Source organism: Pogona vitticeps, chromosome 6 (assembly GCF_051106095.1).
Source record: "Pogona vitticeps strain Pit_001003342236 chromosome 6, PviZW2.1, whole genome shotgun sequence".
Classification (NCBI taxonomy): Eukaryota; Metazoa; Chordata; class Lepidosauria; order Squamata; family Agamidae; genus Pogona; species Pogona vitticeps.
The window spans coordinates 26087227-26102339 of record NC_135788.1 but is presented as its reverse complement, the minus strand read 5'-3'; the positions used below and the strand labels follow the sequence as shown (position 1 = coordinate 26102339).

Sequence of the window (15113 nt, the reverse complement as noted above, 5' to 3'; positions counted from 1 at the left end):
TGTTCTTCCTAACGTTTCGCGAGTCCCTGTGGCCCGCATCTTCAGAGGACAGCACTCTGTGCTCTGGTGTAGTTGGCTTGGGAGTGGAGTGCTGTCCTCTGAAGATGCCAGCCACAGAGACTGACGAAACATTAGGAAGAACAACCTTCAGAACACGGCCAAAGAGCCCGAAAAACCCACAACAACAACTCTTCTAACTCATTCATTAATTCATTCCCCACCTTTCTTCTTAAAAAGGACCCATCATTAAATGGCAATATTTAAAAGCTAAAAAACAGTACACACACAAATATTTAAAAAGGCTCCTCTCTCCCCAGGACAGAGCATATCGCTATTTGTGCACGAAGTGAGGGGGTGTATTCATCTTTAGCACTTTCTGTGGGGAATGACAGGGCTTCGGAAGGCAGCTCGCATTCAGCAGGTGAGCGAGCAGCCACAACGTGCTGCCGCCCTCACACACCCACACCCACACACCCCTCAGCCTGATTTCCATGCCAAGGCTGGCAGGACGCCCCATCTCGGGCGCTCCGAATGTTCTCGCCCTTCTTGGAAATAACACCCCGCCCCGCTCTCTTCTCCCCTTCCCTCAGGAATCGCACCGACTTGTTTATCCCGCGGCCGCGAGACCCACCCGAAGCCAGAAAGAGAGAGAGAGAGAGCTCGAGCCTTCCGATTGGTTTTAACCTTTAAAAAAAAAAGGAGCTGTAGTCAGAGCAGCCAATGAGAAGGCGCGGCGCTTCCTTCCCGTTCTCCCCCTCCCCTGCAGCTTGGAGCGCGAGCTTTGACGGTTGTTCTAAGAACGGCGGCGGGGCGGGTGGCCTGGAAACACCAACTAAGAACACCACGGAGTTGGGGGCGTGGCTTGGAAAGGGGAAGTTGACATCGTGTCCTCCGTCCTAACTGTGTAAACAAGGGCAACGGGCTTCGGAGGGACCGGCCTCCCAGGCGGGCCGGGGCCACGCCTACTAGTCATATAAGGACAACGCCCACCTCCCTTCTTGTATAAGACTTCTGATTTATTTCTTTTTAATTAAGGAGTAAAGGTTATCACGTGATACCCTGCGCGGAGGGTGCCCCCGAAAGCCAACGAGTTCAGGACGGGTCCGACTTTTGTCCGTTTCTGACGGTTAGCCTGAGGGGGGCGTGGCTTGGCCCGCGGCTCCGCCTCCCGAAGGGAGGGCTCGAGAGGGTAAATAGGGCCTGCACGTGCGGGGGGAAGCCAGAGGATTCGAAGTGAGTCCAAGTCGGAAGTATTCGTTGCTATCCCTCCCTTTGTTGTCCCGAAGCATCCACGGCAGGAGCCATGAAGGCTGCTCGCATCGCCCTCCGGAGCGCGGCTCCCTTGGCCTCAGCGGGTGGGAGCCCCTCTGCCGGCGGGGGGCGAGTGACCCGAGAGGTGGAGCACTTTGCTCGCTATTCTCCGTCGCCCCTGTCGATCAAGCAGTTCCTGGATTTTGGTGAGGGAGCTAAACCTGTGTTAATTTGGGGGGGGCGGGGATCGGGTTTGCTGTCTGAGAAGTGACCCCCTGCAGGGTGATGGCACAGCGAGGAGGATGGCCTGCTGGTCGAGATGCCCGGTGGAGATGTCCTGGAGATCGCAGGTGGGGCGGTGGGAATCTGTATGAGGAGGTTTGTGCCTAGCTGGGGTTCTCCAAAATCTTGGGGTTTCCGAATTGCAGGTACCTCCTGGGAGACCAAGGAGTGGGTCAGGAAAAGAGCATACCCACATACATCTGTTGGTGTATCTCCCAGCTTAGTTGCCTACAGCGTGCACTAAGGGCAGGTTGGGCCAGGGTGAGAAAGTGGGCTTCTGGAAGAGGATCTCAGGGTTGGATGATAGAGGAAAGCTGCAGTATTCACATCTTTTCACCTTTCTCATTCACCTTCCAGCGGGGTAAGTGTGTTGAGTTTTTTGCGATAAAACTGTGTATTCATTGTAGTAGAAACTTCTGTAGTTTCCAGTGTGCTTTGCCAGGTACAAGAATCTGATCTGATGCAATTCAGAGTAAGCTTGCAGAGGTTTGCATTGTCAGTCTTTAAGGATTGACTTTCACTCTTAGTCTTTCAGTTGTTCTTGCACTCGGGTAAAAGTGTTTTTCGATTCTTCTCTCATTACCTTTGTATGTCAGTACTTGGAAGTATTGAAAAAAATCCTGTTCATCTGTAACCAGTTGAATATATAGACTTTTGTACAGGTTTTCCAGATGGTTTTCTTACACAGCAGTTCAGGTTTTGTCCGGAAACATATTTTGCACGAAATAATACTTGTTCCTCAATCTTGCTGCAACTGAGCAGTTAAGTAGCATTTCAAAAAATGCATAGTATATACAGTACTTTTGATGCAATCTGATTCTCATTAAATCTATTATGCTGTGGAATGTGAAGCATTTGGAAACAATACACCTAAGTAAACATTTCTTAGGAGGCGCAGCCATTAAATACAGGGGTGGCTCATGGACCATGGACAAGAGGGAATCTCATTCCAAAATTGGGGTGGGGCACCCTGTGTCTGGTCGTGAGCTTCCTAGGAGAATGCAAGTATCAAAATATAACCATTTTGATTGCAGAGATTGATCCCACTCTTGCTAAATGTTTTTAGACTGCCAAAGAAACAATTTAGCTTTTTTTGTTTTAAAAAATACATTTATTTTTGATCATTCTTTTTAGGCATTTTAGCCATTCACAATAGTCTCATCGGCTGTGTTTGTTTCTGTATTATTTTGAACTCTAAGGAGTCTTCTTATGACAAGATTCTATCCATTCCTTTGACTTAGGTTAAGTAAACAAAAAACTTTCAGCATTGCTTTTGTTGCTTCCATTGGTAGTCTTTTAATGGGCATGATGAGTCTTTTAATGGGTATGATGAGTATTAGTCTCATGTTTAGTTTGTTCATATATAGTTAGTTTGTTATACATGCTTGCAGTGACACCAAAGCTATGTAAACAATTAGTTAGGACAGCTTTTTTTCATTTGGGAATACAGTATCTGTTTTCTGCAGAGGCCTATGATTTTGACTTGGAGAAAAGCCAAAGGCATTCTTTAAACTAGATAGTCTTAAATAAAGTAACCACACTAAAAATACACCATGCTTAGCTTTGTGAAGTCCATTCACATTTAGGATTTATTCTAAACTCATATCGGAGAGGCGCACATACTCTATTTTCTTGAACATTTTTCTCTCTGAATCCTTATCCAGATAATTTGTCTATAAGATATATAACTGAATTTTCTTGTTACATTTTTGGTAACATACATGGAGTTCTGCTCCCTTAGAGAATGTATGACAAGCAAATCTAAATGCTGGAAAGAGTCCACCAGATTATTTTTGCTAATTTTTACTGTTAATCACTGTTATATAGAATTTTTTTTTAGAAATTAGCAGTTGCTTTACCACTCTTCACCTTCAGCAGATTTACTTACAGTGGGATATGAAGTTATTGACCTGAACTGTACCAGTGCACTGAAATGGAGAACAAACTATCTTTTTATGTTTTTTTAGGATCAACTAATGCATGTGAAAGAACCTCCTTTTCATTTCTTCGTCATGAACTTCCTGTGCGGCTAGCAAATATTCTGAAAGAAATTGATCTCCTTCCTAGTCCATTGCTGAGCACTCCTTCTGTACAGTTGGTTAAAAGCTGGTAAGTACCAGGCTTCTTAACAGATTTAATTATAATCAATTTTATGCTTCTTTTGTATTCTAATCTTCAGGACATATATATTTGTTCTGCGATAAAAATGAAACCCATTACTTGAATTATAAGAAAATATTATTTGAATGATGGTAAGGCTATCTAGGACAGCAGGTCACTGAATAGAATAGGAATTGCTATGGACACAGTTGGTAGATGCTCAGCAAAGTCATTTTGCAGTGTAAACAGGCACTTGTTAAACATGGATCAAGGTGATATAGACATGTTTTGATTTTTACAGGTGTAGTGATAATGACATTTACTCATATAAGTATAAAAGAACCAAGACAGCCTTTTTTTTTCAATTCCCTATATTTGTACATAGGTTTACAGGCACAAACTGGTTACCTAGCTGGATAGCTCAGTTGTTTAGGTATCTGACTATGGAGCCAGAGGTTGGGAGTTCAACTCCCTACTGTGCCTCCAGGGAGAACAGCCTGCCTCTGTGGTCTTGGGTAAGCTGCGGAATCCCAGGGTACTCCCACATGAAGGGAATGGTAATCCACTTCTATGTGTTCTCTACCTGGAAATCCCTGAAAAAGAGTCACCATAAGTCAGAATTGACTTAGGGGCACATGATTTAATTTATAGATATTGTGTGGTGCTTGGCATCAGATGATACTATATACATCCAAAATACTTGCAGCTTTATCAAAAAAGTAGAGTTTAGAAAGCAAAAGATAAAAACCTTAATAGAAATGTTTCTTGGTTTTTCAGTGTTTATAACCTTGATAGATAACCATGGGTTTCTTCTCCCCTCCCCACCCTCTCCTTGTTCTAAACCTATTCTGTACTTGTTCCTAATTTGGGGCCATTTGGGGACCCTAAATTGCTAGAACTCCCACGTACTATTCTGTATATTAAATTTTTGTATCTCCTGTGTCCCAAGACCCGTGTATTGTGTTTTTAACAGGTATGTCCAAAGCCTAATGGAACTAGTGGAGTTCCGTGAAAAGAAACCAGATGACCAGAAAGTTCTATCAGAGTAAGTTCGCTTATGCTGTGTTTTTATTGGTAGGTTATGAAGTTCAGTTCACATTTAATAACAGATTGACAGCGGAGAGTAACTTTGTCAATTCAGAACACAGATGGCTGGGTATAATTTAGTGAGATAAGCTTACAACAAACCTACAAGTGACATCTGACATTGCAGAAATTGTCACACAAGGCAGTGCTGAATTACAAACTGTCAAGGTAACATTCAGTTTTCTTGACAGAAGGATGGTGAAAGAAAATAATATGTACATTTAAGTTTTACGTAGTTTTGCTGTAGCTTTTCGTAGGAGAAACATCGTTTACTGAGAAATCATCAGTTAAGACTAATATGAAAATGTACTTCTGTTTTGATTTTCATTTCTTTCATATCTAAATAGCTGTCTCCTTCTTTCTCCACAGGTTTATAGATGCTATTGTTAAAGTCCGAAACCGACACCATGATGTGGTACCCACAATGGCACAAGGGGTTTTAGAATACAGAGACTCCTCTAGAATGGATCCATTCATTAATCAAAACATTCAGTATTTCTTGGATCGATTTTATATGAATAGGATATCCATCCGGATGCTAATAAACCAGCATAGTAAGTTGACACATAGGTTTTGAAGTTTTTCTGAAACATGTGACAAGGTTTTTGATGAAACATGGGTTTTATTAACCGTTCACCTTTGGGCTGTAAAAGGAAAAATACTTTATGTATTTTTAGAAGTCAATGTGACCTGCAAGATAGGTCAAAAGCAATCACGAAAGAGCAAAGAATGCAATAAATGAAATATGACACACTGCAGAGTGACATAAAGTAGCAAAGAAGAAGCTCATCCAGCTCAGATTTTGGGTTAGTTTTTATGAGAAAAAAATTCTTGTGCAGTTTACACAAAGCATTTGAAATAATGGAAATATATGATCCAAAAGCTAGAATTTGGCTTGAGGTTTTTTAAACCACAATTTGCTTGAGAACATATGATTCAAATTCAGTTTAGTTCAATGAAGCTCCTTGAGTGAACTTGAGTAAGTCACTGTCTGTCTGCTGAGCATACTTTACAGGGTAATAAAACTGAACAATATCCTACATGTCACCCTGAGTTCTCTGTGAGAAGGCTGAGATAAAAATGTGACCTCAGATACTACAACTAAAATTATTCTTTGACTAATAATCATTCAACTTGAAAATTTCCTTTGAATAATCAGTTTGTATCTTTTCAACAGCTCTACTTTTTGATAACAGTGACACAGTGGGTAATCCACAGCATATTGGATGTATTGACCCTTGCTGTGATGTTGTCGATCTTGTGCATGGTATGTTTAAGATTTTTAGTGTTCCTTCCTAGTGGCCTTCATGTAGTTAGACCTACAGATAATATTGATACAGTATAGTGATATATATGTATGCATTGACAAGTTGTAAAAGGTGTAAGAGCAGCTGAACTTTTAAGTGGCAAGACTGACCTAAGCTCTCATTGGAGAACAAAATTTTTCCTTACCTTTGCATCAAGGGCTGACATGCAGTGCTCATGTAAGATGCTCATTCAAAAAAATCTTATCTTAAATGGCCAGCTCATTGTAGTGATGAATTTGGCCATATTACCATAGATTGATACGGTTTGAGCTATACTTTGACAATATGAGGTGTTGCACATGTTGATTGATACCCTGTCCCACCTCCTCTTGTCTATGCCCTAATGTCTGTATGAGATTCTGGTCTAATTCAGTATTGGATTGGAATTTAGGCTGTAATCCAGTGCACACCACTTAACTCAGTGATGTATGAAATTGTTCTGTAAGGGTAATTCCCTCTAATCCTTCATAGTGGTGGTCTGTGTTTGTAGTATTTCAGTGTAGACAGCAGTGATATAACTTGCTATAAATTAAGAAGATATATTTCACAAATGTGTTGCAGTACTAAACAACACCAAGTCACATAATGGGTATTATGTGTAATGCTGTGTCTGTTTGTTTAAAACAGTGCTTAATCCTCCCCCCTTAAAATGAATTTCAGATGCTTTCCAAAGTGCCCAGATGCTTTGTGACCAGTACTACTTTGCTTCTCCAGACTTAAAACTTACTCAAGTGAATGGTAAGTTTTTCCCCCTCCCTCCCTATTTCTATAAGTTCCCCCTCTTTAAAAGACCTTCTGTACCTTAATTGTTACTAATCTTCCTTTCTCTATACATACCCTGGAACTGCAAGCATGTCCCTTTTTTCATTAGAGATACTGCTTAATTTTCATAGTTCTACTCATCTACCTAGACATCGCCAAGTATGCCACTGAGGGAAGAATTTTGACATATGATTGTAAAATAGTGGGATTCAATACTAGAAAAATGCACACAAATTCTTTGTGGAAGTAGTTTGAAAAAAAGACTCTCAGTTATGAAGAAGATTGCAGGGACCGTTCCCTGACAAATTACAGGAAAATACACATCTCTTCTGTATGGTAGAATCTTTGATAAAATGTCCAAAAATAAAGGGCAACAAATCTCAAATAGCAATTTTGAATAGAGATCAAAATTGCACTAAAAACAACTGGTGTGGACATGCTTTCACTAACATTTGCTTGAATTTAAACTTGGGTAATAAAACCAATGAGCTGAACTATGTTTGTGATTTCTCCTCCCAGGAAAGGCAGATGGACAACCTATTCACATAGTATATGTACCTTCTCATCTCTTTCATATGTTGTTTGAACTCTTCAAGGTTCGTATATGTAATTACGCAGCATTTGATTTTATTCTTCTTGTTCATGTGTGCATTAGATCTCCATGTTAACTAAAATGAAAGTGTCAGTGACTATAGTGATTCTTTATAAGCATTTAAAATGTAGCCCTTACAGTCGATATAATGCATAGAACAGAAGCAGGAAAATGAAAATATATGGAATTATTATTACATTATGTATAATATAAATAGGATGATAGCAAAATGAAATATCAAATGTATTTGTTTGGCAATTAAATAAGCAATCAATGTTTTTACTACTGTTAAAAATATTTTTCAGATTTCTCTCTTAGGATAAGAAATGTTTTAATAATACTTTGCATCAAAATTTTTAAAATGAAACCTTTTCATGTTGAAAATAATTCTTAATCTTCGTTTTTCATAGAATGCAATGAGGGCCACAGTTGAACATCAGGAAAACAAGCCCTCTCTTGATCCAGTTGAGGTGACTGTTGTGCTTGGAAAGGAAGATCTATCAATTAAGGTAACTTAGCTAGCTTTTTCATACACCACCTAGCAAACTGGGAATACAATAGATGCAGTTTATAATTCATTCACTGTTGGACAGTCTCACTGATGTAGGCAGGATTAGTGTGGTGGAACAGAAGCATTGTGGGCTATAGACAGTTACAAACAGACAAGTGGTCTCCAGCCAAATATGATTTGGGGCTGAGATTTATACATTAAGAGCTTTCAAACAGAAATATGTTTGTTAGTGGCTTTATTCAGCCAGCAATACTTCAAATTTATATAAATATATTTAGTCCTCGTTGATGGACTGTTTTGTTTTTATGTAGATATCTGATAGAGGTGGTGGAGTTCCAGTAAAGAAGACAGAAAACCTCTTCAGCTACACGTACTCTACAGCACCAAAACCCGTAATGAACAGCAAAAATTCAACTCCTTTGGTAAGAAATAAAGACATAAGACTTAAGCTATAAAAGGAGACTTAGACCATCATAGTTCTGCTTAGTCTTATTACTTCTGTAAAAACACACAGGGCATATCTTCTCTGGGCAAATTAACATGTGGGTGCAACTCCTGTATAAGCAAATTAGTATGTCTGGTATCTTTGATGAGTGCATCACTCCATATGCTGACTTTGGACAATTGAGAGAGGCATCCTTCTCATCACAGAGACCTAAACTGTTGCTGATCTGCACTGATAGAGACTGAGGGTGGTGACTTCCATCATTGAAAGCTTTGCCTTATTCCCTCCAAACAAAAAAACAGAACTGGAGACAAGAGTTTTAGATTCACCCATTCTGTGGTACCGCAAAACATTTAGTCATATGATCCTATCCATATTTGCCATCTTCAATTAAAATTTCAGGTAACAGTGGGCCAGTTAGCTGGTTCACGAAATAAGTACATACAGTATCTGGATATCTTGCTTCACCCTCCTTACCTTTCTATTCAAGATTGCTGAGTATGTATAAGCAAGTTCCTAAAAACATCCTGAAACAGTAATACTGCACCATTCTGTCCTGGTGTAGATTTAATTGGATCAAGAAGGTGAAATGCAACTGAAATAAGCACTTAGTAGGCATCCTTCAGTCTCGAGAGACTATGGTAACATGCTCTGAATAGAGGTCTTAAAACAGTGTCTAGTGTGGCTGAGAAGGCCAATTTGAGAGTGACAATCTCCTCTGTCCAGCTCCCTAATTTTGCTGGTTTCGGGACTGCCTCTTTGCCTCAGTCTGCTGAACAACTGCCTCTTCAAATTGGCAGAGGCCATGCTGCTCTGCCTGCCTCCAGGCTGAATGCTCAGATATCAAAATTTCCCATCTGTTGAGGTCCATTCCTAAGGTCTTCAGATCCTGCTTGCAGGATAAGCACTAGTGAAATAACAAAAAGACAATGCCTTTGTTCTCCTTACATCCTCTTTTTGAATAATCATAGCAGAATAGAGGTTTTCATTTTGGCTTTGTACCAGGAAATTATTTGACTCTTACAGTAGTTCTGTAAAAGAAAGTTTATTAAATGCCATATTTCTTTCTAGGCTGGTTTTGGTTATGGCTTACCAATTTCTCGCCTGTATGCTAAATACTTTCATGGAGACCTTCATCTGTGTTCTATTTCTGGTTATGGGACAGATGCTATTATTTACCTAAAGGTATGTTAAATTCTCCTTATTCCTTTCCTCATTTTCTAAATAATATTGTACTGCTCCAATTAGTCCTGTTGTTAGTTAGTATTTAAAATCAGTTTCATAGCAATGCCACTGCTATGAATTTAGGTTCACCAGTAACAACAGTAGGCTATCAATTTTAATTAGTTTGTGTGTGTTTATATATTTTTCTCCTGTTTTTTCCTCAGTTTTTAGACATCTTGAACTTTCTACCATGTCACATGGTATATATGTTGATATGACAGTACTATTGAAGTACCGTCTTCACAAAATCCAGCCAGACCACTTAATGTGAAAAACAATCATTCAATATTCCATAAATATGAAGGGAAGTTGTCCCATGTTGCAGAAAAAATCCTCATTCATGTTAGTCAGTATTCTATCTTTGAAATAACTAGAACCATGGACTGTTATAAACATCCACCTCAAAAGCTTGCAAAATGTAACATGATCATGATCATTTTTATGCTGGCAGGCCACATAAGTTTCAGATTTTCAACCAAAGTTTCCTCCAGAAAGAGTGCTAGCTAATAACCAGACCCAAATGAATAATACTTTCCCCCCCCCTCAGAAAATAATAGGGATGTCTAACTATATTTTTTTCTCTTCCTTTCTAGGCTTTGTCCACAGAATCAGTAGAAAAACTTCCTGTTTTCAACAAATCCGCTTGCAAACATTATCAGACTGCTATAGAAGCAGACGATTGGTGTGCACCAAGTAAAGAACCAAAAAATTTATCAAGGCAGAGTGCAACTGCATGAAATCTGCCTTTAACTAGGATGTTGAAAGGGGATCAAAAACCAGCGTTTCAGTTGGAACTAATGAAAAAAGTAACTTGATATCACTCCTCTTCTGTACTGGATGTAAGAAAGAAGTGGTCACATTGAACAGGAGATTACAGTGCAGACTGTATCAGTTATTTATGTTTCAGCATGAATAATGAAGATAGATGCATTAAGAGAAATGCATAGGAAGGTGTGCATATTATTTTTAATTTAGAGTTTAAATTGACACTCCAAAGTGTTAATGTTTTCAGACTTATGAGCTCGGTCTGTGTGTTCAAAACCTGCATGTTATGGTTGAATGCCAACACTCAATATTCACTAGATACTCCAGCCTATTACTAAAGTGTGACTTCTAGTTATATATATATTTGAGACACTCGCAGCCAGGGGAGGGCCTACTTGAAATGGCAACTATATTACCCCTGCCTACTTTGACTTGATAAAAATCTTAGGCAGGAGTACAGTGCAACTGTTGTCTAGAGGGGCGGGGTAAAAATCGAATAAATAAATAAAACTTACATCTTTCTTTTAGTACAAACAGTAAATATTACTTCCTTGTGCCTCTCTTCTAAATAGTTGCATTGATGCAACTTCGCGGTATTGCTTTTCTGAATGTGCAAGTTGTATTGTTAATAGTGAAGGATCTTAAGGATATTTTGGCTGTGTATTGCAAGGAGAAGTATAGCAACTGTATCTTGAAACATGGTGAACACTGACATAAGAGTAGCAGTACAATGAAAAGATTTCAGCATGTTCGGATGCAAACCATGTAATTCCATCTCTGAACTGATCAAGCAGGATATGAGGCTATATGTGAGCAGGGAGACTAGTTCTCTAAATGCTGTCACTCTTGTGTGCAACCATCAAAGTGTGTGGATTTACATCAAGTTTGAGGTCTAAATGTGGGGAGCACCTGCTGCCATTCCAGCCTTCAAAATGGTGATTTCCAAAAGAATTAAATGTCAAGCTTCTACCTGAGGCATTCACAGGGATGTGGTAATAAAAAGGCATGGAAAGTGTTGAATGGGATCAGGAAATGCATGGATGGCTTGTACAGATATACAAGAATTAGCTGTATGTATAGCAGTAAAAGCAAGGAAGGTGGGGGGTTGTTTTTAGTTTTTAATGAAGGGATCATAGGGAAAGTGCTCCATTCCAAATAATTAGCACTCCTGAAGGACTGGGAGCTTGAGAAGGGCCCAGCTAGTGACAATCTAGGTCAGTCTGTCTTTTTTAAAAGCAATAATATGCTTACAAACTAATCCTAGGTCTTTTTAAAAGGCTCACTGTGAAGATTTAATGTCTGTGCTCAGTTAACGGCAGTGTCGTAGCTGTCGCATTTGCTGACGTCCACGTCTGCTGTGGACATTGAATTCAATTGAAGAGGTAATCCCAGCCATGTGAGGCTATTGCATGCAGTTGGTACACTGTACCAATAAAGGCTTAAAAGCTAACATTGCTGGAGTGCTGGATGCTTTTGTTGTCACTGAAATGTAGTTCAGATCTGGAAAATACTGAAGATTTTAATTTTGTTACCAAATACCTATTTTTATGCTTTGATCACGAGAAAATGAATGTGTTTGATATGTTGATCAGAAATGCATTACTATGGTTGCCAGCTATATATTACTAAGTAGTTTCATCTTGATGCATTGCAAGAATGCTTACTATTGTGGTGATATTGCACTGAAGGCATTGGACAACAAGTGAACTGTAGAACCACCACCCCTTGTTTTTAGCCAATCTGATTTTGGCAGTTGTGATAAAATGTGTTCACTTTGACTTTGTACAGCACATGATATCTGTTAAAAATAAGTTATTTTGCTCATGTTCTAATAATTTGTACCAAGCTATGCATTGTGAAAAACAGCCAGTGGTGCCATCTTTTCTCTGTCACAGGCTATATTATCAAGTTAATGGGATACTAGGCTTTCTTTAGCTCAATACTTCTCTACTGAATTATTGGGCAGATGCAAAATAAACTTTTGGTGCTTGCTGTACAGTGTCAAACGTTGCCTGTGCAGTAAGATGCACAAAATGGATTTTACTTTTAGAAAACGGAAGTATTTCTGTTGTAGCCTGTCTTCTAGTGCTGAGGCACCTGAGATAGTTTGTAAGGGTTTTTTAAAAAAATAAAATAAGATTATTTTTTGAAATGTTGTTTGACTCTTCCTTTATTCCACCACACCCCAATTTTAAATCCTTTGTATATAGTCTTGCCTTCTCTGCTGATGATTCTCAATCTGCTTTTCATATTATTTGTTCCATTTATGGTCCAACAGTGTATTTCTCATTGTTGTTCTTCCAGTCCTGCTGTTGTCCTGCAGTCAACATCATTTCTATCTAGTAGCAAACTTTTATGACCGAGTGCTGTTTGCTGCTCAGATTGGGAACCTTCTAACTAACCCTTCTGCTAGTTGGGACCAAAGGGCTTTTCAGAAATAAAGTGATATCTCCACCCCACCCTTAAAGATTTGAGAAATGTCCTAGATGTGCACAGCTGAGTAATCAATCAGCATTTATTTGCATTAGTCATATGCCATAGCAAAGTACAGTATAAAATCTACAAAAATACAGAGACAACGCATTTGAGTCAAAATTAATGCAAAGCCTCCAATCAGCAGGCAGAACTTTTCCGTATAGTCCATGATCTATCCGGAGTTGGTCATAGTAACTGGCCTCCCACTAGCATCTCACCGGACCAATTTGCAGCTTTAAAAAATAAATAAATCAAAAGTGGAGTCCATCTGCCGGGATCTTAACCCCATTTGAAAACTGGATCAAGCAGAGACGTCCAGTGCTCCATCTTGCCCGATGAGACTTAACCACATTTAGCCTGTGACATCAGGCATGGCGGACAGAGTGCTTGACCGCTGCTGTGCCACCTCCTCCTCCCTTGACCCTTGCCCGGCTTGGATAATCAAAGCAGCCAGGCCTATAACATCTGAATGGGCTATGACAAGAATTAATGGCTCTCTCCAGGAGGACAAGGTTCCCCTTGCCCTCAGGGAGACACTCATTAGGCCCATTAGGAAGAAACCGAGCTTGGTGGCAGACAATATTGGTAATTATAGGCCTGTTGCCCACATTTCTTTTCTCAGCAAGGTAGTTGAGAGGGTGGTGGCCGATCAGCTGCAGGCTCTTCTGAATGAAACCAATGACCTGGATCCATTCCAGTTGGGCTTCAGGCTGTGCCACGGCACGGCAACAGCATTAGTCACCCTGTTTGATGACCTACTGAGGGAGGCCTACAGGGGCAAAATGTCTCTGTTGGTCCTCCTCTATATCTCAGCCGCCTTTGATACTGTTGACCACGGTATTCTGGGGAGGCTCTCCAAGATGGGAATTGGTGGCCTGGCTCTTGCCTGGCTCTGTTCCTTCTTGGAGGACCGTCCCTGGAGAGAGTTTCTCAGCCCCGTAGAGCCTCAATTGTGGGGGTTCCACAGGGCTCAATTATTTCTCCAATACTATTTAACATCTATATGAGGCTGCTGGGAGGGGTCATCAGGGGATGTGGGGCTTCGTGTCATCAGTACGCTGATGATACTCAGCTCTATATCTCCTTTTTTCCAAGAACAGTGGATGCTGTTTCGTTCCTTGAGCGCTGCCTGGAGGCTGTTCAGCAATGGATGAAGGTGAATGGACTGAGGCTGAACCTGGGCAAGACAGAGGTCCTTCGGGTGGGTGTCCCATTTCCTTGGGGGGGGTGACTCTTACCACCAAGAGTGAGGTTTGCAGTTTGGGTATACATCTGGACCCGGCACTCACCATGGAAACCCAGGTGTCGTCAGACATCCATTCTGCACATTTCCACCTTTGGCAGATTGCCCAAATGTGTCCCTATCTTGATGTAGGGGCACTCACCACTTTGGTCCATGCGCTCGTAGTCTCAAGATTAGACTACTATAATGCGCTCTATGTGGGGCTGCCTTTGAGACTGACTCGGAAACGTCAGATGGTACAAAATGCAGCACCAGACTTCTTACAGGGGTGAAAAGATACCAACATATTTCCCCCACTCTGGCTGCCTTGCATTGGCTGCCCATTCATTTCCGCATTGATTTCAAAGTTCTTATGATTACATATAAAGCCCTAAACGGTTTAGGACCTCGATATCTGGCAGAGTGCTTTCTCCCACCCAGTTCTGCCAGAGTCACTCATTCAAGCCATACTGGGCGGCTGAGGAGCCTAAAGCCGAGGGAGGTCCAGAAGGAAAGAAATAGGAACAGGGCCTTCTCTGCAATGGCCCCTCACCTTTGGAACAACTTGCCAGTGGAGATCTGCCCGGCTCCTTCTCTGGGTGTTTTCAGGAATAAACTTAAAACCTGGCTATTTGGGCAGGCTTTCCCTCCTGCCATATCTTAATTTCTTATTCTTCACCACCTTGGATCTATAAGATATGTTTTTGGTTTTATTGTTTTTAAATTTGTAAACCGCCCAGAGTAGACCTTTGGTCTAGATGGCTGGGATAGAAATCCAATCAATCAATCAATCAATCAATCAATCAATCAATCAATCAATCAATCAATCAATCAATCAATCAATCAATCAATCAATCAATCAATCAATCAATCAAAATAATAGATGAGTACAAACACATCGGATAACGATACCTACCAAAATTAGTCAGAAAAAACTACATAAGTTTACTCCTTTAAAATCATAATTTACCTAATTTTAATTGTTACCACTAAAAATTTGGCTATCTGTGCTGCTACTTGTTTATCTTGGTCTGTGAGAAGAAAAGACAAATAAAATTCAAATGAACCTCCTGGCTTCTTCATTAACAAAG

General features: G+C 40.3%; 1 protein-coding gene across 2 annotated transcripts; it reads left to right on the top strand.

The window, feature by feature from the left end:
• Nucleotides 1-1209: 1209 nt before the first annotated feature.
• On the top strand, nt 1210-12477 carry PDK4 (pyruvate dehydrogenase kinase 4). Of its 2 annotated transcripts, none has more exons than XM_020785168.3 (11): nt 1210-1457; nt 3501-3642; nt 4607-4678; nt 5089-5273; nt 5897-5986; nt 6687-6764; nt 7308-7384; nt 7791-7889; nt 8203-8313; nt 9408-9521; nt 10154-12477. In XM_020785168.3, exons 1-11 carry the CDS (start codon nt 1304-1306, stop codon nt 10295-10297), a joined length of 1266 nt encoding a protein of 421 aa, XP_020640827.1. In that variant the 5' UTR covers nt 1210-1303; the 3' UTR covers nt 10298-12477. The 2 variants fall into 2 exon arrangements, with proteins under 2 accessions (XP_020640827.1, XP_072859308.2); XM_073003207.2 differs by having other exon boundaries at nt 1416-1894.
• The last annotated feature ends 2636 nt before the right edge of the window (nt 12478-15113 follow it).

Bases quoted from the DNA above. Each gene is read 5' to 3' on its own strand.
- PDK4 (XM_020785168.3), top strand. From the start codon at position 1,304: ATGAAGGCTGCTCGCATCGCCCTCCGGAGCGCGGCTCCCTTGGCCTCA. The intron at 7,385-7,790 runs GTTCGTATATGT...CGTTTTTCATAG, and splicing joins TGTTGTTTGAACTCTTCAAG to AATGCAATGAGGGCCACAGT. The intron at 9,522-10,153 runs GTATGTTAAATT...CTTCCTTTCTAG, and splicing joins ATGCTATTATTTACCTAAAG to GCTTTGTCCACAGAATCAGT.